The sequence below is a fragment of the Balaenoptera borealis genome (assembly GCF_965194805.1).
Source record: "Balaenoptera borealis genome assembly, chromosome: 3".
Classification (NCBI taxonomy): Eukaryota; Metazoa; Chordata; class Mammalia; order Artiodactyla; family Balaenopteridae; genus Balaenoptera; species Balaenoptera borealis.
In genome coordinates, this window is record NC_138866.1 from 145,493,190 (window position 1) to 145,517,645 (window position 24,456).

Below are 24,456 nucleotides of genomic sequence, written 5' to 3' on the forward strand. Positions count from 1 at the left end.
TCTCCATAAGCTTTGGCTGTTTGGACAGTAGAAGAGTCTCCAGCCACCAAGGAGACAAGGGTCTCAGTAACCTGAGTTGTACCTGAAAGAGTCAGGTTTGAACCTGGCTTCTGTCTCTTGTGCTGTGTGACCCTGAGTGAACCATTCAACTCTCTGTGCCTCTAATTCTTTCTCAGTAAGATGAGGAAACACTTCACTGTATAGACTCAGCCTGTATCTGAAGGGGTCTCAGTGAAAGCAACCAATGGAACAGATTGTAAAATCCTTTGCAAACAGGACTTGGCTAAGAAACTTCTTTAAAAGAGTAATAGTAAAATAGGGGGGAATTAAAAAACTGGGTAGCCTGAAATTTCTATGTATCTTTAATATTCTTTGCAAAATTGCCAAATAAGAGGTCTGATCCAGTCATTTCATTAGAAAATAAAGTGTTTATTAAGAAACTATACACTGAACACTCCTATATGTCTCTGCGGAAACACAACGCCCCATGGTCATAGCACAAGGTGAGGAAAATGGCAGAATAAAAGATGCTGGGATGGATGGAGCCTGGGAGGCTGGAAATGAGGTAATGATTTACAATAATTAAAAGACATCATCCTCAAGCTTACTCCTTAAAGCCACACTCAGGAGGGGGCCCTGGCCCAAAGGGTCGGCAGGACACAATGGGGAACAGCCAGACATGAAGCAATGGGGAGCAGGATGGCGGGGAGCTTGGGGGGGCTAAATAAACACACTTCTAGGCCCTGGAGAGAACCTGAATCCCCATGTGATACTCTGAACATTCAGGTGCCCGGGAGGCCACCCCAGATACTGGGCAAGAACTTGGAAAGCTCTGCATTTTTAAAGCCCATGGAGGTGTCTGCAGAATCAGGCTGGGAACCCGACGTGAAGAACCACCATCCACAGGACTCAGGACCTAAAGCCCTAAGTGGGAATCCTAACCCCCAGGGAAATTTCCCAAGGCAGAGAATCTATTATCTATTACTGTACATCATCACTCCAAAACGTAGTGGGTTAAAACCACCACCATTTTGTCCTACGAGCTCCCCATGGTTGGCCCCCTCTTCCATGCTCCACCCCCAAGGGGGCAGCCTGTGCTGACCCCCTGCAACGGAGGCACCATGGGGTGGGTGGGGGGGAACTAGGCCAAGCCCGAAGTCCACTCAGCCAACATGGCAGCAAATCTGGGAGAGGTTCAGGCCCTACAACTGTACCTTTCCTATTGAAGCAGGGGGAAAAGCATCCCTTTCCCTCTCCCCAGTGGATCAAGTTGAAAATCGGGGAAACGAACCTCCCTCTTTGGGAGAGGGTGGCCATGGAGTAAGGCATGAGTCAAAGCAAGCAAAGTAAACACATATATTGACCAGAGAACGGGATGACACTTCCATTGGAGCCATGAGAGGGGCTGGAGGAGGCCAATTTTTACTTCTCTTCCCCTTCAGTTCATCTTGGCCTTGAAATGGTGATTCCATTGGGTGCCAAAAGTTCTCAGAGTCAAGAATAAGTAAAAGTGGGGGAAGAGAGCCAATCCCGGGATCATGGAACAGCAGGAAGGGCCTTGGTCCCTGATTCCCTTGGTCCCTTGTGGTCCTAGCAGGATGCCCAATTCACAGGCAAGACCTCCTGCAGCCAAAGCTTGTCGGAACTGCAGATCTAGGGGCCAAGAAGGAGCCCTGGAGAAATCCTCTTCTCCAAGGAGTTTTCTAATACCACTCACTGTGAGCCGTTCCAGAGAGAAGAGGAAGTAGGGGGAAAGTGTGTCCAAAAAAAAGGTATGGTTTTCTCCACCAAAAAATATATATATATATAGAAAATGATTGGTTTCCATTCTTTCCTCTGAGACCTAATCTGGTGCCAATACTTGGGCCTGGCTCCCTCTCCTCTCACCGCGCCGTCTCCACCTCTGCTTAGATGTTCTTCCCCACGGGAGGCTGCAGGGCGACGAGGTCACTAAGAGGATGGCCTGGTATCCTAGGGAGAGCCAGGGAGACCCCACGCTTCCAAGCGGGGAAAGTGAGGCCGGAGCACGGCTGGACTTCATCAGGCTTTCTCGTGGTGGTTGGGTTGTTTGTGGAAAGCAAGAGAATGGCTAGTGTGTTTAAGAGATGGTTCCTGGTGCACAGGTTTTTAATTCTCTTTATTGGCTCTTAAGATGATGGCAGGAGCTGCCTTGGAGGCCAGAAAAAAAAGGAGCACAGTGATGATTGGAGGGAAAGGGCAACCCTGCCAGTGGCGGATGGGGGCAAACACCCGTCTTGGTGGTGATAAAGGATGCAGGGGCACCGGCGGCTTGTGTAGTTTCTACTTAGCTTCCCCGGATCCAAACAGAACCATGCCTAGAGCTTCCAACCTCTCAGAGGACCCAGCCTACCAAGGTGACATCAAAACAGGGAGGCTTAAAAGGAGTTTTTAAAAGCCATGACGTCCTTTGCTGAAATAAACATTGACATCCTCAACATAGATGCCATGGTTAAGAGGCTTGGAATGTCCGGGAAGGCTTATTGGATTCAACATAATTTCTCTGAAACCTATAAAACACAAAAACAAAAAAACAGAAAAACAGAAAAAGCAAAATAAAGTAAAAACCAAAACCCCCAAAGAAGATCAAAACTAGAAGGGGAAACACAGAGGGAGCCTGAAAGGTAGGGGGAAGAGCTGGAGATACGGGATACGGACACAGATATATTGGGAACAGCCAAATGAATTCTCAGCAAAAGGGAAGGATAGGAGGAGGGGATTAACTTAAAACCAAGCATGGTCAGAGAAACTGGAAACACTCCACTTTTGCTGCTGCCTCCACTGGACCGAGGAAGGGACGTGAGCAAAACGTTTGGGGGCTTGGCCTTGGATTGTCCTGTAAGAGGAGGGGAGGGGCAGCCTCATCTAAGTAGGAGGAGGCCCTGACGATGAGCTTGAGAGGGAGGTGGGAACAGGGCATAATCGCTAGGGTGCCTGGGGGGGCAAAGGGGTGGGAGGAGATTGCTCTCCAGACCTTACATTCTTAAGGGATACCTGAGGGCCATTTCTAATCCTAGGAGCTGGGATAATGTGAACCACCTTTGACTGCACCAGGTTGGGGGCACTGTACATTCAAGACTATAAACTCCTTCTCCTTCACTTTTTCCTCTCATTTCACCCAGTCAGTGCAATGATGGCTGATCTCTCAGCCCTCCCATAATTCCAAGTCTCGTCGGGGATGGAATACCCTGGAGGGGTAGCATTGGTGGCCATCAAGCCACGGGCAGCCTCAAGCAAGGAGGGCTTCCATGCTAGCTCAGCTCCTCTCTGGCCCACACTGCCATGGACGGAATTAGGATGTCCAGAGACGTTGGGTGCTCCTGATCAAATCTCCAGAAGGAGGTTTTCCAGTCAACCCCGGATTAAAATAATGTCTATAAAATAAGTGTGTGGGTGTTTACGTGCATGTGCAGACAAGATAGGAGTAAGCCCGTCTTTTTAGGAAAGCTGTGTGCAGGTATGTGAAGAGCGTAATGGGCAGCTAGACGTTGAGGCTATCATGGGGAGAGATCGAGTTGGTAGCACTGAGACTTTCCCCTCCTCATTCTGAGGACATATTACGATCAAAACAGAGTTGAGTCATCTTGGATGCTGGGTGCCCTCCTTCTGCAGGGAGCGGGGTTAGATTGTGGAGATGGAGGAAAGTTCCTCACCGATGAGGTCATGTTTAGAGGGAGACTTGGTTTCAACTTGAGATGTTTCTGTGCTAGCATCACTGTGCTAACCCAGGACAAGGGCTCTCTTGGGTCTGAGGCAGGGGGAAGGCAGGCCATTGGTCTAGAGGGTCTGTGACTCCATTGTTTCTCTCCAGGCCATGGTCCCTCTCTCTCTTGTCCCAGATGCCTCACCTAGGCCCTGTGAAGTATCCTGGCCTGGAAGAGTTCCCTCACCTGAGGGATTTTAGTACCAATCCCACACTAGGCACCTAGTCATCCCTGAATCCTCTGGGACCTACAGAAACTTCATGAGGTCTTAAGATCTTAAGAAATAAAATTGGTGAGGGGGACAGGGGGTCTGTACTGCATACAAAGACGTCAAAGGAGGTAACTCACCATGTGACCTTGGGTAAGACACTTCCCCACTCTGGACCTCAGGTTCCTCATATATATAGTGAGTTGATGGGACTAGATGATCTCTATTGTCCTTCAAGTTTAATATCCCATGATTGTCTATGTTTGAAAAGACCCCTGGCAGAAGAGGCAGACATGGGGGAATTAATGGTCAGTATTGAGCCCCATGTGCAAAGACATGGGGAAGTATTTTTCTTAAGTGCACAAGGCCAGAAACAGAAATCCAGGTGTTCCCAGCTCCTGTACTCACACTGCTTTACCTGTAGGGGCACCTGCTTTATTTTAGGCATAAAATCTAGATACATGGTCCTCTGAGTATCACACAGTGGCATTAAGGAACTGCATGAGGGGATCACCATAAACTCTGTCCAACCTTTCCCTACCATGCTTACCCACCCCCATCCCTCTTCTTGGGCCGGGGGAATCCTGAACTTGTGGCCATCACTGCTTTTGTCAATGCCATTTCCGGGGCTGGAAGGAAGATTTCTATGAACTGAGCTGATGATCCCACAGGTCTTGAGACCACCTTTTTGGCCCCTTCTCTCCTAGAAAAGAAATTCAGCTACTCTCCAAGAAGAAACAACATGACAAGGGGGAATGAAGAGGAGAAGAGACGGGGTGTTTGGCCCCTTGAAATCGTTCTTGCCTCAGTTAGGGCATAAACAGAACGACAAAAGCTGTTGGTTCCCTAGAGACCTGACAACTCTAAGTCCTATGAAAGAGGTATGATAGCTTGTGAGTGAAATCTCCCTTGAAGGCCATGCAGTATCGTGGGCCCTGGAAGGCTCCATGTCGGATCCATTAAAGGCAGGGGCCAAGCCTCTGCCAAGGTCCCTGAAGCCACCTCCGTGAACATGAGCCTTTTCCCATATGAGCCGGGATCTGAAGTTTGTTTCCTCTGGAACTCTTTCCCAGATGGAGCCTTTCCAAGATTCTAAATGCTGAGGCCTTATAGTGTAAGAGTCACCGCTCCAAAATCCTCCATTCCTCCCCCTTTCACTCAGAACAACCCCAGAGCAGGAAGGAAAAGGCATATGCTCGGGGGAGGGCAGGGGGACAAGGACCACCATGGACCTGGACTGGGAAAGGGAGAGATGGCTGGAGGAAAGGCCAAAGAGGAGCAAATATACTTCTGAAGAAAGCCTCGCCCCCAGTGGCCCATGGACCCTCACGTCTAACCTTTTCCTCCATCTGTCAACAGCTGTCCCCAGAGTCATCCAGCACAAAGCTACTCGTAGGCCCTCTGTAATTCAGAACAGAGCCTGGTCTTCAGGGACTGTCTAGGTGTATGTTTTCTGAGAAGCAAGCCAGAGACTCTGGGATCGTTTTGGGAAGGGAGGGAAGCTGGGAAGGAAGAGGCTAGGGGGTGCTAAGCACCCAGAGACTTGGATGAAAGCTTTTGGAGTCAATCCCATTGGGCCAAAAGCCAGTTAAATCTTCAAGGGCAAGTTCTTTAATATTCACTGCAGCAAGAGAAGGGCTGCCTTCTATGGCCGTGCAACACAAAGGATGGCCTAGACCTTCACACCTCTCTGTTTTTCTGACAATCTTGTAAATCCTAATCATCTCATCCTCTCTGGGGTTTCATTCCAGCCCCACTCTCTTGCTCTGGCCTTGGAAGTCTAGCGCTACCAGCTTTCCAGGCACCCACCAGTGAGAACTTCCCTTGCATCTTCTGTCTACACACTCATTTGACTTTGGATTCTCAAGGCCTCCCTTTCTGTCCCTGCTTCTTCCTTTTTGTTATCCGACATGGTAATTTTATTCCCTAACCCCATAAAGTGGGTTTGGGTTACGGCCTTGATAAAAGGCCCAATACCAAATGGAGCCCTATTGGATTATTTCCCAACATTCCCTCGTCAAATGTTTTCATTCATCCTCTTAAAGTCGCTACCTCGCAGAAACGCTTAGCATTTACATAGCATTGGCTGTGAGAAAGAGGAGGTTGATATACACAGGAGTCCTGGCACTGAGGTCATGGGTGGCTTAATCATAGGGAATCAGAGGCACAGAGCAGTTGAGATCCTTGTCCAGAGACAGAGTGAGAGCAGGAGGGGTCCACAGGATAGATGTCAGGGTGGGGAGCCTGCGTTGTACCCCACCCCAGTCAGGGGGCATTCTAGCCACACCCTCTACACCATTCCCCAAGGGGTGAGAAGATGTGAAATGTCTTGAAGCATGCTGTGGGCAGGCATGGGCTAAAGAAGGGAGACTCAAGCAATGCCCGGCTATAACAGCCCTACCATCCAATGCATCACTGATCACCCTGGAATCCAAAGACCTGTATAAGCTAGTGATGGTGCCAGGCACTGCTTACAGATAATTCAGTATCTCTATTTTATTTTATTTTATTTGCTGCACCACGCAGCCTGTGGGATCTTAGTTCCCCGATCAGGGATTGAACCCAGGCCCTGGCAGTGGAAGAGCAGGGTCCTAACCACTGGACCACCAGGGAAGTCCCTCCAATATCTTTTAAAAGTTGATATTATTAACTCTATTTTACATGTGGGAAAACTGAGGCTCAGTAATATATATTTAAAAAAAAAAACCAAGTACACTTTGTGGCAGAGTCTGATATTGAACATTGAACCAAGTTTTTCATAACCTTAAACTCCTTATAATTAACTGCTTTGCAATATGGCTTCCATTTGTTGAAAATCAATGTACGGAAAAGGAGGCAGAAATGGAGGTCAAGGCTGCAGTGATGGGGACATTCTCCAGGGGAAGCAGGGCTTTACCTCCGGCTTCTTCTGCAAGGCCTGGCTGGAGGGCTAGAGTGTTCCTTCCTCACTAACAGCTTCCCTACCAGGGAGCCGAGCACCCCCCATGCCCCGCCACTGCCCTCCTCCAGTAGATGCCCAGCCCAACCCTTTCCCACGCTGCCTCATTTTCTGCAAGTGTCAGCCAGCCACACCTACCACTTGGTTTGTATTAGGACCTACCAAGTAAAGAATCCCAAACTCTATCTAGACATTGACCCCTTCATTTTGATGTTACTTCTGGGAGTTCAGCTTAAGAAGGATGAAAAGTAAACCTGATGAAAGAGAGATAATCATGAGTTTGTAGAGAAGAGCAATTATTCAGAACATAGTGACACCTAGAGCAAGAGTGTAGAATCTGAGAATCCTCCTGGGAGGCCAAGTATGGAGCCCAGAATTGCTCTCTCCCCAGCACTCTCCCCTTGGGTCACTATGTGAACAAGAAGTGACAGGAAAAGGTACATCACGGTAAAGAAAATGTCCCTCATAAATGTCGCTTGCTTCGTTTGCTGCCTGTATGGTGACCTCTCTAAGGTCATGGGAAGAAGGTCATCAAAGAGCCCCAGTGGTCCCGGGTTATGACTATTGTTACATGGTTCTGTACCTTTGCCTCCTGATGTGGCTATTGTTGTTCTCAATCTAAGTTCTTTCCTGCCATCAGATTCAGTAAAAAGATGGTGGCACTGAGCCACGTGGGTGAGACCCAAATGCCTAGACTTGCTGGCCACAAACTATCTTACTTAAAGCTCTCAGATCATTTCCTCTGTTATTCTGAGGTTGCAAACCTAACCAATGGGCCATCTGTGGCTCTGGGTTGTGTCTCATTTTAGCGTGATTTAAAAAAATTTTTTGAATTAGTTGCCAACATCTAAAAGTTGGAAGATTTCACATTTAAAATATCCCTATTTCTAGCTTCCCTTAAAAATCCAAGAGTTCTGTCAATGTTGGGCCAGCATTTCTGCACAATGATAATCAGCTAGAGCAAAGTGGTGGCCACTCCATTTAGACAAGGCATGTGTTCTCTAATTCACCATATGCCACACCACTCCCTATTATCCTCCACCTGGTCCCTTCACTTATTTACAATCCCTGCATGGTTTGTCTTAGCATTTGAGTTGAAAACTTTACAATAAACATAAAGCCAGCACTAGTGCATTAAAGACCAGGGAATGCCCTCTCAGCAAGCCTCACTGATTATCCCTATAATGACCAAACTTATGCTTCCTCTGGTTATGGTTAAAAATGATACATAAGTGGCTGGAAACCTCCATCAGAGGGATAAACCTATCTCAGAAAGAGGAGATAGTTCAGGAATTGAACTGTATGGGTAAGAGGGCATTGTGTTCGGAAATCAGGTTCCCAAGAAGAAAACATGCTAGAGACCACTTATAATGCTACTGTTGGGTGAGAAGATGGTATTTTGGGTATTTGTATCATCAGCTGGCTATGCTTCCATTTTCCTTGACACATGTAAGGCACTTGACCAAAGGTTATCAATTGCCAGCTAGCAGGACTTTTCAATACAGCTGTTAAATGTCATGGGGTATGATTTGACTCAAAGTATTCCCATATCCTTACAACAACAAACATGCTACAAAGGCTTCTATAGGATATGCAAATGTACTTGGAACTGAAACGTCCCTCTTGTATATTTCATGGCTAAGAGTGTTGAACTGAGATCCCCAGCTTCAGTACACAGCACCTTTTCCTGTAAAGTTGCCTCAATACTGCTGGGAAAATCAATGATGAGACTGCCCTGGTCCATGTGCAAAGCCTGGTTCCAGCTGTGCGCAGATGCTCTGAGGGAGGGGCTGCTGCTGAATGCAACCCAAATGTGAGTTAGCTCAGGGAATCATGCCAGGAGAAGTCACAGTGGGAGGGCATCCACACCTAGGTGAGATAAAAGGGCATGGAACACTGAGATTCTCAGACAAAAGCCAAAGGCTCTTCCCTGAAGGAATCTTGAAGGCTCTCCGGACTCTTCCCTGAGGAATACTGCAAGGCTTGCACTCAAAAGGAGGAGGAATGTCCTTGGGGGCTTCGCTCTTGGTATCACTATTGTCCCAGCAATAAGCTGAGCTTGGATCAAAGGAGTGAAATGTTAGTTCCAGAGAAAGGGAAATTCCTTCCACTCCAGGATCTGGATGAAGTGACCTCTTAGAATCAAAATACTTCACAAGCCATGGAGTAAAATTAGTCACCTGGTAAAACCTGTTTACCATTCTCAAAATTAACTATATAAGGGACAATTTGTAATACCAGAATATCTCTTGCTTAATTGAGAGGGGAGAGAGCCTCAAGTATGAATAACCTTTCTCTATCTTCACCCCCTCCCTGCACTTCAAAATACTTGTCTTTATATTCAGCATATTTTCCCCTTTTTGATTCTTTTTATTCTTTTCCAATGTTTGAAATATCTGAAATAAGAAAGCGTAGAGATTATCAAAACTGTGTACCCACCACCCAGTATTAACAATTTATTACATTTTGATATCTTCTTTCCAAATTTTTGAGAGAAATAATACATGACACCTATGGTTGTGAGCCCATATGAATGCATTCATGATCCTGTTCCTAATCTAATCCCTCACCAGAGGTAATCACTGCCCTGAAATAGATGAGGATCATTTCCAGGCATCTTTTAATAATTTGCCTGCAGAGGTATATATCTGTAAGAAAATTGCCTAAGTTTAAATTTTAAAACAAGTGATGTTTTTTCTAGATTTATCCACATTAAGACTTGTAGTTCTCATTCATTAATTGTAACTGATGGAGTCTACCATGTGACTATACTACAAATTATTTGTCTGTTCTACTAACTGACACTTATTTCCATTCTGTCATTACTCCAAAAAAAGTTGCAATAAATATTATTACACAAGTCTCTTTACGTGCATGTGGGAGAGTTTCTCTAGAGCAGCAGTTGGCAAACTTTTCCTATAAAGGCCCAGATAATAAATACAATTTTAGGCTTTATACAAATCATACGGTCTCTGTTGCTGCTACTAAATTCTGTCATTGTAGTCTGAAAGCAGCCATAGACAACACAGAAACAAACAAATGTGTTTCAATAAAGCTTCAATGGTAAAAACAGACAGGAACCAGATTTGGGCCTTGGCCCACAGGCCTCTGTTTGCTGACCTCTAGAGGCTTGTTACTCAAACTATGGGCACGTAGACCAGCATCAGCATCAGTTAGGAGTTTGGTAGAAATGGAAACTCTTAGACCTCAGTGAATCAACATCTTCATTTTAACATGTTCTTCAGGTGATTTCTATGCACAAAAAAATGTTTCAGAAGAATGGCTTTAGAGGATATCCCTATAGTTTAGTGTATAGAAATCCTTCACTGTATTGCTAAACGTTTCCCCAAAGTGATGGGACCAACTCATATTTCTATGATCACTAAATGGATGAACGTCTTACCTTGTCTCTCCATATATGATATTATCTGATGTGTGGTAGATGTTATCTTCTTGTAGCTTTAAGGTGCATTTCCCTGATTACTGCTGAGGTTCACATCATCTCAATTGGAGTTCCCTGTTCTGTGAAGTGTCTCTTCCTATACTTTCTTCATTGTGTTGTGTGTGTGTGTGTGTGTGTGCATGTGTGTTATACATGTGTGTGCATTATATATATTATGTGTATATGTGTGGATATATATTACCTATATAATAATATTACATAATAATATATAATATGTACATACACATACTATATATATGTACACATACATATATACATTGTATATAAGTTGGTCTTTTTTATTTGTGGGAGTTTGTTATTTATTCTGCATGTAAATTCTTTGTTGGCTGTATGCATTGGAATTATGCTCTCTCAGTCTATGGTTTATCTTTTACGTTTGTATATGGTATCTTATATAGATTTTTAAAAATTAATGTAGACAAATGCATTAATCTTTCCCTTTATGTTATTTATAATCTGTATCTTAAGATTTTCCCCCCTCAATGTCAAAGAATATACTCTTTTCCTCTAAAAGTACTATATTTAACAATCCCTCTTACAGAAGAATTCTAAAAATTTATGTAGAGTCTCCTCACTCAAGGAAATGGAGCTTAACTCCCCACCTTGTGTTCTGTGTTTATCAGCTTACTTCCAAAGAGTATGGCAAGGGGAAAACGTAACTTTACAGTGGAGAATCCTGGTCTCAGCCAGGTGATCAGGGCTAGCATATTCAGTGATGCCATGTGATAAGCATGATATGATATGATGAGGGCAGCATCATCTCTGTGGTCTTCCTCCCCAAAACTCATGACCCCAACCAACAAGATTAAATTGGGAGGCATTCTGCATAAAATCTGACCTCAAAACTGTCAAGGTAATCAAGGACAAGGAAAGTCTGAGAAACTGTCACAGATCAGATGAGGTTAAAGAACCATGATAACTAAATGTAATGTGGTATTCTGGATGGGATTCTGAAACAGAAAACGGACATTTGAGGAAAAACTGGTGAAATCAGAATGAAGTATTGAGTTTAGTTAACAATAACATGCCAAAGTTGGCTTCTTAGTTGTGACAAATGTGTCATGGTGATTTAGGATGATTACAATAGAGAAAACCGAGTGAGAGGCATAAGAGAATTCTCTGCATTCTTGTTGCAACGTTCCTGTATATCTAAAAGTATTTTAAAACAAAAACCTTATCTAAAGCAAAAAGTTCTACTTTTAAATTTCACCCAGAATTTATAATTTATTGTGTGGCTGGTATGAGATTATTTTTCCTCATGTGGTTTTATTGAATAAATTCTCCCTTTCATACTGATTTGAAATGACACATCAAAAATACACATATAGCCAGACATCTTTCTGTTTGTTTGTCTATCTATATATCTACATATATACACATGTATGTCCTCTGAGTGCTAAAAAAATATTATTATACTTTGGCCTATTTGTCTCCCCATCTTAATTACTAGAACTTTATAATATGTCTTTTTGTCTATGAGAGCAAATCTCCTCAACCCTCTTTTAAAAAAATACCTTGGCTATTCTTTGTCTTTCATTCTCTCATATAAATTATAGAATAAGCTTATCAAGCAAGTGTCTTCAAAAACCCTGCTGGGATTTTTATTGGGAGTGTATTTAATTTATAAACTTGGGGGATAATCAACATCTTCATTATATTGGTTCTTCCTATTTATGAACAAGATATATGCTCCATTTACTCATTCTTATTTTATACTCTTAATATTGTCTTGCATTTTCTAGAAGATATTGCATATCCTTTGTAGAATTTATATTTTTTTGCCTTTTTTTGTTTTATTTCATTTTTGCTATTGTAAGTGTGATTTGTTTTCAGTTAAATTTTCTAACTGTGTTTAGGGAATATATTAATTTGTGTTTACTGATCTTGTATTAGTAACATTGCTGAGCTCTCTAACTTGTTCTAGCTTTATAAATACCTTTTGATATTCTATGTAGGATGATCATATCATTCACAAAAAGATGGTCGTATGTCTTTCCACAATTCTTATATTTCTTTTCTTGTCTTATTGCATTGGGTAGAATATCCAGAACATTGTTGAGTGAAAGTCAGGATAACAAACATCTTTATTATTAACTGTTTTTTTTTCCTACATGGTTCATAATGTTGGATTGTAGTTCATTTTGAGTAGGAAGGGGTTTTTTTCCCTCTTTTCCTTTTGTGCTCAGTCATCATTGTCTAACGTTTTTGGTGTTGTTGTTGTTATTGCTGCCTCCACCAAGGCTCTTAGAACTTCAATTCCAAACCCATCCTATAATGATGGCCTGGGGCCCCTAAAGGGTGATACCATTTTAAAATAAAAAGCTGCTGAAAACAAAAAGTTCTACTTCTAAATTTCAACCAGAATTTATAACTTATTTTGTGACTGGTATGAGGTAATAATATAACTTTATTATTCCTCATGTTGAATAGTTTCTCCCTTCCATACTGATTTGCAATGGGATATAGCAGAACAGTCTTCAGCTAAGTGAGTGGCTTAAGTCAGTTCATCATCTCCTGGTTACATCTTTACCTCTCTCCCCTACCTCCTTAGGTTCAGAGATTCCTATTAGCTGTACTCTCAGATAGGGGTTGGCAACACTATTTTTTTCAGACTCTTTTCATCAATGTGGAAGCCTGTCCCCAACCCATGGCTTCAAGCAGTGATTCTAGCCCTGATCCCTTGACAATCTGGACCACATATAGTTGTGCAGGACCCTTGAGAGCTAAATTTCTGTCCTTTCTTTTTGCCTCCAGACTTGGAGCCCAGCCCGAGAATGAATGCAGCTCTGCTCATCAACCTTTTGTTTCTGTACTATTTCTGACCCATCAGGTTACTTATCTTGCTCTTAGGCCCACATAGCTGGGTCTTAGGCCCAGCTGTGTGTCCTTATATTTTTCTGTCACTGCAATGTGTTTGGAGCAGAGGAGGTGCACTAAAGCATGAACCCATTGCACCATCTTGACCACAGCCTGATTACTTTTTTTTCTTTCGGTATTAGAGAAAAATGTATTTTCTTTTTTTCTTTAACTGGTGCCTTCAATCCTATCTCCAACTTCTTTCCTCAATTATTTCCTATCTCTCCAGCATCTTCCATAAATCCTGTTCTATTCCCCTTTCTGCAGAAATCTACATATGGTCATTTCTATCTTTTGGTATGTGCTCATGTACCAAATCCATGTGTGCCCACATTCCCAGTCTCTCACCTAGTAAATGATGGAGCAATGTCCTCCACTTTACATACCGTCTGCTATCATCCCATTTCCTTAGTTCCTTTGGATACCAACATTTTGCATGATCCAATTCCAACTATAACTCCACTATCTCACAGATCGTTAATGCTTAACTTCCCATAATCCAAGTTCTATTCCCTCCACAGAAACTGACCTCTTGAAGGTCACCAATGGTTACTCCCTAACTAGATTTTCTCCATTCCTCTTCACCTTGGTCATTCCACAGAGTGTGGTATCTCAACACCATCCCACATCCCCCATGACACTTATAATACTGTGTCGTCTTTCTACCTTTCCGCTCCTGTTCTTTCTGTTGGCTTCTTTTCCTCCACCCGTACCTATGGTGGTTTCTCAAGGATCAGTCCTTTCACCCTTGGTTACTCAGAGTGGTTCTTGGACCAGCAACAGCAGCATCACCTGAGAGCTTTCTAGAAATGAGGACTCTCAAGCTCTTACTCCAAACCTAGTGAATCAAAACCTGTATTTTAACAGAATCCTCAGGTGATTAAAGTGTAGGAATGCTGTTCTAGCCATCTTCTCTCCATCTCTCTCTCTCTCTCTCTCTCCTTGTACAATCCATCATTAATGTCCACATCCAGGGGTGTGACGTCTAACCCTTTAACTCCAGCCAAGAACTTTCTTCTAAATTCCATTCTCATGATGCCAACTGGCTACTTGGCATTTCCATTATTGTGCATCATAACCACAAACCCAACATTTCTATAATCCCCGTCCCAAACAATTTCCCTTCCTGATAGGCCAATTCTTTAAAATCTCTACCATGCTTATAATCACCTAGGCACAAACTATTGGAATCATCCCCATTTCTTGCCAGTGTCTTCCTAATTTCCCATATCTAATCAAACATCAGGTTTCAATACTTGTTTTGCAGTATCTCACGTACACATGCTTTTACTAGATTCCCCACTTCAGCAAAGCATGGCAGAAAGATCTGGAGACAGATTGACTGGCTATCAAATTCCTGTTCTACTACCTACCAGGTATGTGTGACTTTAAAACCTTAAGTAAATTACCTAAATTCTCAGAGCCTTGATTTCCCTTTCTGTAAATTGGAAATATCATTATCTATCTCGCAGGTGCTGTTGTGATTTAAAAAAAAAAAAAAGGATCAGGTCAAAGTCTGGCACATGAAACAGATGATGAACAAGTATTGGTTTAGGCTTCCTCAACCCCCATTTCAATTTTAAGGCCACTGTTTTGGGGCTTTGTAATATATTCCTCTGATTCCAGTCCCTAGGTTAAGCTTTCTGACACACCATTGTCAAATTATGTCGCTAAAACATCACGTTCACCAATCCACCACCCTGTTCAGGGGCCAACACAGATTGAAAGTGCCTTTGTATGAATCCCAGATGGCTTAGGCTGCCATCCTGGTCTTGCCACACCCTGTTTTCAGCCAGATATTCTGCCCTTGTCACCCACCCCTCCCCTATTCACAATCTCTGTTTAGATAAGCTCTAAGTTGACCATATCTTACAGTTTTTAGTTTCTGTCCTCACTTCCATGGTATTGTGCTGTCCCTTCTAACTTATTTTCCCCATCCAATTCCCATGAATTCTTCAATAACCAGCTCAAATCTCACTGTCTGTATAAGTCGTTTGGCAGTTAATTGTGACTTTCTGTGTGATATTTCTTCTCCTGTTATCTGGAACTGCTTTAAATATAATATACAACAGTGAAACTATTCATGGATATATTCTTTTCATTTCTCAGTAAGATCATTTTTTTAAAAAACCTAACAACTAGTATTTATAAGCATTTACACATGCCAGACAATGAGTGAAGTATTGTGTATGGACTTCCTCATCTAACCTTCACAGCATCCCTATGAGGGGAGAACTGTTATGGTCCCTAGTTTGTGGATGAAGAAAAAAAGGAGTGAAGATGTTCAGTAACTCATGCCAAGTTGCCCTGTGAATAAGATGCAGCGCCATCTTGAATCTAGGCTTTCTCATTCCAGCTCTTGTGCTATATTGAATTGTGCTATATTAACCTCTCTGCTATACTGAAACCAAATCAGGAACCACTTCCAACAGCTCCCCCTATTTCTCACCTGATAGACCAGCATTTTAGAGAATAGAAAACTTATTTTTTAGAACTGTGTGATATGACTCGTGTGTGTGTGTGTGTGTGTGTGTGTGTGTGTGTGAGAATCTGTATAACAATATGCCACATTATTTTGAAGTCCTACTATAGTATCTTGGCATTTACAAAGCATTTCTTCTTCCAAAACTTTAAATGATTATGTTAACCTTACAATAACTCTGTTAGGTAAGGAAAGAGAAAAAAAATTATCTTAACATCACTGCCTCCTTCTTGATCATGTGGCCCTCCCAGAACCCAAGTTCTCAAGTCTATCTGCTATCCCAGGGTGCCTGACTTTCCTCAGGGTCATGGCCATTTTGTTTAGGCTCCAATAAGCAAAAGGCAAAGGCCTGAGTCTAGCAGGAAATGTAATCAATAAAGTCCAAATCCCTGAGTGGTATAAATTTTAAGCAGATTATCTTAGAGTAGGGTATGGCTAATAGGATCAGGTAGCTGGTACATTCTAAATTTATAGCCCTAACAATTAAAGAATATAAACCTATGAGTTGCTTTTCTGACTTGGAATTCCTATGATTAGTGATAATGATGAAGGTATTGAAAATAATGATGAAGGGAAGGATGAAAAGAAGACAGACAAGAAGGGTCCCACCGTGTATCTCTATAGAGCAATGGTTTTTAACCTTTCTTGGGGCTTGCTCTTTTTAACTAGAGGGAAGCATTATACACACAGAGACACACACACAAAAAGGCTCATTCATTTTGGGCGATGGCGGTGTCATGGTCTAGCTAGGATCCAGATTAAGAGCAGTAGATAGATGCTATACAGGTCAGAAAGCATCAGCACTTTGCAATGACAGACACTGGCAAATGCAGATTCAAATCCCTGCTTTCATTGTGCTCCAAATCTCCAAATTGCCAACACGTATTGAGGGGCCTCCTGTGCTCACAGGCACTATGTTCAGAGGTGGGAAGGGGAATACCAAGATGAGTAAAACCCAGTGACTACCCTAGAGAAACTTAAAATCCAGTGCCACGTACGTGAAGGCTAGACCTTTTGAAGCTTACCTAGCAATAACTTTTGCAAATATCTGAGTAGCAATTTTCCACGAGCAAAAAAAGAAAAGGAAGTGTACAGTCAACTAGGATCCTAAAATAAATTCTTATAATGTGGGATCTACTCTAGTAAGTGTTGAGAGAAAGGTACCCACCCAGAGCTGTGGGAGTTCAGTGGGGGAGCAATCCCATGCGAGAGGAGGAGAGGGGGTGGGAAAGATGGTCACTAGGCAGAAATGTGTGGGGGGCATTGCAAATGGTGGGAGCAGCATGGGTGAGGTATAGCGAATGGGGGATTGTTATGGGTTGATTTGTGCCCCCGCAAAAGATAACTCCGCTACTTCAGAATGTGACCTTATTTGGAAACAATATCTTTGCAGATGATCAAGTTAAGGTGAAATCATTAACACTGTCAATCAACTGTATTTCAATTAAAAAAAAAAGATGAAGTTACTAGGGTAGGCTCTAATCTAATATGACTGTCCTTATAACAGGGGAAATTTGGACACACAGATACACACACACACACGCGCACACACACACACACACACACACACACACACACACGGTAAGAATGCCATGTGAACCCGAAGGCAGAGACTCAGGTGATGCGTCTACAAGGAATGCCCAAGATTGCCAGCAAAATACCAGAATCTAGGAGATACACACACAACAGATATTTTCTTAGTGATTTCAGAGGGAGCATGGCCCTGCCGACAACTTGCTCTTGGATTTCTGGCCTCCAGAGCTGTAAGACAATAAATTTCTATCATTCTAAGATGGCAAGTACTTTGTTATAGCAGCCCTAGGAAACTAAAAACAGGGATTTTTTTTTTCCAGAGAAGCACAGTATAATTTGGCTGGAACACAGCAGGAATAAGGGAGAAATGGGGAACCAGCTCAGCAGGGGACATTAGGAAAACAGTGTTGGGTGCTTTTTGTGGGTAATCTTATAAAATTGTGACACCCCCCAATCAAGGGACGGTACTTGGACTGCCCTGTGGAAAGAATTTAGAAATTGATGGACAGATAGCTGAACACAGACAGATAGATAAACAAAGACTGATGAGGGATCAATAGATATGGTATAGGTGGATACATGGATATGAGATTTAGATTCAATGACGTATCAGTGAATGACAATGATCTTTCTACTTAATGTTAAAAATCAATTTCTAAATGTTGAATCCTGTTTCCCACTTTCAAAACAATGTCACATAGGCTCGGGAGAACAAAAGTCTTATAAATTTATAGGAGTTACACACCTGGAAAAGCAGTCCCAGGGACAGGGAGCCCCCGCTCAGGCAGACACACTCAGCCCGCACTTAGCAACTCTAGGTGACAGCTGTGGGGCACCTCCGCCCTTAGGGACCTTGGCTGAAACAGCCAGGTGTAACAGAAAGGACCTCATGCCTTAAAAGCAGGACCGGAAGAGCATTAGGGCCTTCTGAGGAATTAACTAGAGTGGGAGACGACCTCCTCAGAGCAGATTGCATCTGCTGGATGGAGATGGAGGCTGGAAGGAGAGAGAAGATTTCTTTTTTTTTTTCTTTTTTTTTTAAATTAATTTTTATTGGAGTATATTTGCTTTACAAAGTTGTGTTCGTTTCTGCTGTGCAGCAAAGTGAATCAGTTATAGGTATACATAGAACCACCGTTTTTTAGATTTCCTTTCCATTTAGGTCACCACAGAGCATTGAGTAGAGTTCCCTGTGCTATACAGTAGGTTCTCCTTGGTTATCTATTTTATACATAGTAGTGTATATATGTCAATCCCAATCTCCCAATTCATCCCATCCCCCTTTCCCCCCTTGGTAACCATAAGTTTGTTCTCTACATCTGTGTGAGAGAGAAGATTTCTGAGAAGATGGGAAGGAAAAGTTATTTCCGGCAGAAAGAACCACTTGAGTGATGGTCTTAGTGGGGAGGTACAAGATACGTCTGCGGAGTGCAAGGAGGTCCTATTGGGAAATAAATGGAGATTAGCTTGGGGCAGATGATGAAGGAACTTCAGGAGCTTGAGCAATGGATGAGTTCGGATAAATGTGAGAGAGGGGATGAGTGGAGAGGTAGGGCAGGGGCCTGCAAGCTTTTTCTGTCAAGGGCCAGATAGTAAGTATTTCTGGCTTTCCAGGCCATACGGTCTCTGTTGCAACTACTCAACTCCGCCAGCATCACGTAAAAGCTGCCACGGACAGTAGGTAATGAATGAGCGTGGCTGTGTTCCCATAAATTTTATTTATGGACACTGAAATTTGAATTTCATATCATTTTCACGTGTTACAAAAGATGATCATTCTTTTGATATTTTCCTACCATTTGAAAATAAAATGATTCTTAGTTCCTGAGCTGTCCAAAAAAGCAGGTGGTGGGCTAGACCAGGCCCGCATGTTATAGCGTGCAGACCCCTGGGTTAAAGGGTGACTGAAGCACAGGCGGACAGTGGTCAATTAGGGCTGGGATCACGAAAGGAGAATCAAGGAGATGGATGCCAGAGAAATGCAAAGATATCTTATGCACATCAGGCATTTTGCATCTCATTAAATGTGGGAGGTGGGAGAGGAGGTGGGGTCTAGGCAGCCCCAGGGCTCTCCAGCGTGACTGATCACAGGATCATTGGCAACACTGCAGAGCACCTGAAAAGGAGTAGGTGTGGGAGAGCAGGTGATGCTTTCAGAACAAGCCCAGAAGAGCATCCTGCAACCCTTAAAGGAAGTGTAGCAACATTTGGAATCGGAATTAGGAACCTTACACTCTTGACTTTATTTCATCAGACCGGAAGCAAGACACTTGTCCTTAAGTGATGTTCCTCAAGCAATGCACTACCGCACACAGGGTAATTCTCAGCTCGAAGCTCTGTAGTCTACTCCAGTCAGAGTAGAGCTGCTTTAGATAGGACAAGATCAGTGGAAGAACTAAGTTAGGTCAATTTATTGCAGAAACTTTGTGCATTGATGAATTCTTTGGGGATCTCCCTGTGCCTATCATCCCCCAAGCACACCAGCTGGCTTAGGAGGCAGGAGATATGATTTTTAGGCTCTGGACTCTCACCATAGTCAACTAATTCAATGCTTTAGGGGCCCTGTTTCCTCTTCTAATGAGGATGAGACTATCTTTCTTGCTTGAGGAGCAAAGAGAAAGGTGTAATTGCCCTGACTGTTTAACACGGCAGCGTGGTAAAGGGAATAAGCAAATCTTAAGTTTCACCTCCTGTTCTGCCAGCAACCAGGTATGGGTCACACACAAGTGATGTCACCCTGAGCTCAGGCTTTCCACTGTATAATAAGGATAATTTTACTTTCCTTGGAGGCCCAGGGGGTTACAAATATGTACGTGAAATGCACAGGGCGGTGCCTGGCCACAAGCAGAATGAATTAGATTCTAATTCCAAATGTGACCCATAGGCAATGTGCAATGATGAAGCCACAGATGCCCTAGGAAGAGAGACAAGGCAGTGAAATGATGAGACATTGGGTTTGAACTCAGTTATAGAATCTCTTAATCCTACAAATCCTTCAAAACTCCCAGGCAATGAGTGTGAGGACAGTTATATTCTTATCATCCTGGGTGACCCTTCTCAGCTTTATTATTCCACTAAGTCAACAGGCTCTGGAAGGTATTCCATCTGCAAATATACACCCAGACAGACACAGAGAGTTGAGGGGTGCATGATGTTTTTATATGACTGCATTTTGGCAGGTCATGTGTTCTTAATTCCCAAAACACCATCCTTCCCTATTGTCACAACAGGCCATGTCACACTTTATGTAACCACCAGGGCTCCCAAAGCATTTGAATGTGAACTGGAATCAGACTGTACGAATCATCATGTTTTCGCCCACTGTAAAGACCTTACTCCTCCCCAAGTATCAAATGTGATCAAGTCTTACCATTATCTTAACATCTAGTACTTTTGATGGAGACATGTGCTTTGATACCTAGGGGAAAGATATGAAATTGGGGTACTTTTCCTTCGTAAGACACCTGGCGTCATGGTTTCTCCAGAGATGTGCCATAAGCACTTAGATAAAACCTGCACCTCTTCTGAACACTTGTGGACCCCAAAGTCCATGTCATCCCATGCAATTTGTACCAGTGGCAACAGAATGAGAACTAGACAATCAAGCAGATGGCCTGACCCTGAGAGACAGGGAAGGCTCATGACCTCTCTAAGCTTCAGTTTTTCAATCTATAAAATAGAAATAAAACGTTTATACCTTCTCCCTCACCAGGCCATTATGAACTTTAAATAAGAGTCTGTCGGAGTCTGCCTTGAAAGAGTACAGGATTTCTTAGTCTCTACCTTACTGACATTTGGGGCCAAATAATTCTGGATTGTGGGCAGCTGTCCTGTGTATTGTAGGATGCTTAGCATCTCTCTCCTCACTAGATGCCAGTAGCGCCCTCCATCCCATTGGGACAACCAAAAATGTCTCCAGACATTCTCAAATGTCCCCTGGGGTGGGGGGCAGAGTCATCCATGATGGAAACCACTGTTACAATGTGTTCTATACCAGCAGAGGACCTCACCACCCCCTGTACGTCAGGAACTGGAGAAATCAGGATCCTTAATGCCAACTAAAATTCTGTCTTCAGCCATAACATATTCTGATGCTCCCCAAAGCCATGGACCATTAATAGGACTGAGAACATCATGGCTGCCTGCTGTGATGTGTGTGCCCTGGCTGTCGGCAAGGGGGTCAAGGACGCCTTGGCTGCATGAGCTGTGGGGTGGTGGCCACGCTGGGAGCGGATGCCTACGCAGTGGTGGTGTGTGCTACGGCCAGGCTGGCAAACAACCCATACTGGAGTCTTAGGAGTGAGCTTAGTACAATTATATGAGTTCATGTTCTGATGCATTTTTTTAATCCATAAACTCATTGCCAACCACCCCTTATTATACCATATTAAGGGGTTTAATCACTTTTCATCAGAGTCTTTCCTAGATGACCAGAAACAGAAACTAGAGAACCTTCAATAGCCATTACGCCAACCAAGAGTAATACAGATTCCATGGGAGCAATCTCCCGTGCTGCAGTCATGCTAATTAAGGCCCCCAGAAGAGTCAAGATAAAAATGTCAAATGAGATTTGTTCTGGATTTCAATGATTTCTGGCCTCACATGATCAAGTTCCAATAAGCCTGAGAAGAAAAGCCTTAGTGGGAGGTGGGGGTGGGATGGGAGGTGTGCTGGCTGGCTGTGAAAGCTGACCTGCAAGGCCCCAGTGTGATATACTGGGATGGAGAAGGAAATTCCATCAATCCTCAGCAACGGAGTTCCCCAAAGGCTCCCCTTTTCCAGGCAATGCTGGGTCTCCCCAGAGTAAGACCAGGCTCCGTGGGTGCTTCTAAAAGCTTCTCTCCTCCACCCACCCACTTTGTGAAGTGGGTTTGGGCATGAAGCCACTGACTTGCATCAAGGGGATATTTTAACCAACATTCCTAAGAGGTGCACCATTGGATCTATTTTCAGGTTGCTGGTGAGTGTAATTCTGCACCCCACACTCTGCTCTTTATGTGGTGCTATGGGAGAAGCTTCTGTTAGACCACAACATTTGCAAAAGTTATTCTTCCTCTGAACAGCAGCCTGTAACCTAAAATATTTACCTCTGTGCTTTGGCCATTAGGATGCCTGGAACCAAATCTGCAAGCTTCTTCCATCATCAGGCACTTAATAGTCTAATCTTGCCACTAGTTTTATTTTATTTCCTTATACTTATTCCCCCTATTTCCAGATATTATCATTCCTTTCATTCATCTTGTCGCACTGCCTGTGTATATTTTTGCAAACCATCTCTAACACTTTTTGCAATGAGACAGGATATCACTGAATAAATAACATGTAGACGTTTTCCCTTCTCCCATGTAAATTTCATTTCCCATGTATTGAGCTATATACATATTTCTCTGGGAGGGACACAGTGGTCACATCATATAAAGCTGCTGTGGGTACGGGATTGATGAGTAGCTGAACTGGGAGAGTTCACCTCCAAGATTATAGCTCTGACACCTTGGATTGGCTCATGGAAGTCTGAACTCAGATGAGGAAGATGGCATTGGGACAGACAACAGAGGCTTACTGGAGAATGCAAATGACCCTTAGAGAGAGAAAAAGAGAAAGAAGGAGAGAGAGAGACTTTTATATTGTATTATAATATGATTCAATAGAACTAGACACTTTTCTCTCTGAGACCCTACTCAAAAATATTGATTGAAATGCTGATTTTTATCAGTGGCTGATCCACAGACTTGGGGATTCTAAGTATGCAGAACTCAGACTTCTTGGTGTTATGATGGTCCTATTCAAGTCATGTGGATACAGGCTTTCTGTTGCTCCCAGTGGGATAACAGAGGAGCCCTGAGTGGAAGTCACAGGATTCAGGCACAGCTAAGGGCTAACAGTTGGTGGATATGTACCAGTATGTTCATTGTTCAAATGCGAAGTATGTCCACACCAGCTGGTAACTAGCCACTGCGTTGAGTGGCCAGACCTTCAACACCATTGAGCCAGCCCCAGTCCCTCCTCTGAGAATCTCTGCAATTCATCAACAGGGCCCCATGCAAGGTCTGGTGTACACATCTGTTCAAACTGGGCAGCGTCCATGTAAGTTTGGGGTTTTTTTCAGAATTTTTTTTGAGATCTAATATACATACAGTAAAATTCACTTTTTAAAATTGTATAATTCAGTGGGTTTTAGTATATTTCAAAAAGTTGTACAACTATCTCCCTATGTAATTCCTGAACATTTTCATTATCTTCCCACCAAAAAAATAAAAAAACCCAGAAAAAAAATCCACACCCATTAGTAGTCACTCCCTACCCCTCTCTCACCTCAGCCCCCATCAACCACTAAACTATTTTCTGTTACTATGGATTTGCCTATTCTGGATAAATCATATAAATGGAATCATAAAACATGATTTTCACGTCTGGCTTCTTTCACGTAGCATAATGCTTTCAAGGTTCATCCATGTAGTCACACGTATCAGTTCTTCATTCCTTTTTATGGTTCAATAATATTCCATTGTACAGATATACCATATTTTTAAAAATCCACTTTTCAGTTGATGGACATTTGCACTGTTTTCACTTTTTAGCTATTATGAATAATCCTGCTATGAACTTTAATGTACAAGTTTTTTCACAGACATATGTTTTTAATTCTCTTGAGTATATCACTAGAAGTGGAGTTGGTGGGTCACATGGTAACTCTATGTTTAATGTTTTGATGAAATGCCTGTTTTCCAAAGTGCCTGCACCATTTTACCCTCCACCAGCAATATATGAAGGTTCCGATTTCTCCACATCCTTACCAACACTTGCTGTTGTCCAACTTTTTGATTCTAGCCATCCTAGTGGGTGTGAAGTGATATTTCAATATGGTTTTGCATTTCCCTAATGGCTAAGGATGTTGAGCCTCTTTTCATGTTATTATCGGCCATTTGTGTATCTTCTTTGGAAAAATATCTATTCAAATCATTTGCTTATTTTTCAATTGAGTTATCTTGTTATTGAGTTGTAAATGTTCTTTATATATCCTGGAATAAATCCCTTATCAGATATGATTTGCAAATATTTTCTCCCATTCTGTGGGTTGTCTTTTCACCTTCTTAACAGTGCCCTTTTGGAGAACAAGAGTTTTCCTTTTTTTTTTTTTTTAATTAATTAATTATTTATTTATTTTTAGCTGTGTTGGGCCTTCGTTTCTGTGCAAGGGCTTTCTCTAGTTGCGGCAAGCGAGGGCCACTCTTCATCGCGGTGTGCGGGCCTCCC

The 24,456-nt window shown here is 42.9% G+C and overlaps 1 protein-coding gene and 1 long non-coding RNA gene across 7 annotated transcripts in view; one reads left to right on the forward strand and one right to left on the reverse strand.

The window, feature by feature from the left end:
* The window catches only part of NTRK3 (neurotrophic receptor tyrosine kinase 3), a 370,144-nt gene that overhangs the window by 85,518 nt on the left and 260,170 nt on the right, over positions 1-24,456 (reverse strand). Inside the window, exons 13-14 of one of the 6 annotated variants that reach the window (XM_082386936.1) lie at positions 4,071-4,205; positions 409-2,528 (exon numbers count right to left, since the gene is read on the reverse strand). The exons of 4 other annotated variants lie outside the window; for them this stretch is intronic. In XM_082386936.1, coding sequence (XP_082243062.1) covers positions 2,410-2,528; positions 4,071-4,205 — 254 coding nt within the window. In that variant the 3' untranslated portion in view covers positions 409-2,409. Of the gene's footprint in view, positions 1-408; positions 2,529-4,070; positions 4,206-24,456 lie in introns of those variants that run through there. One more of the 6 variants, XM_082386937.1, reaches the window with a different exon arrangement.
* Positions 1-24,456, forward strand: part of LOC309626342 — a 75,770-nt gene that overhangs the window by 19,431 nt on the left and 31,883 nt on the right. The gene's annotated exons all lie outside the window — the stretch shown is intronic.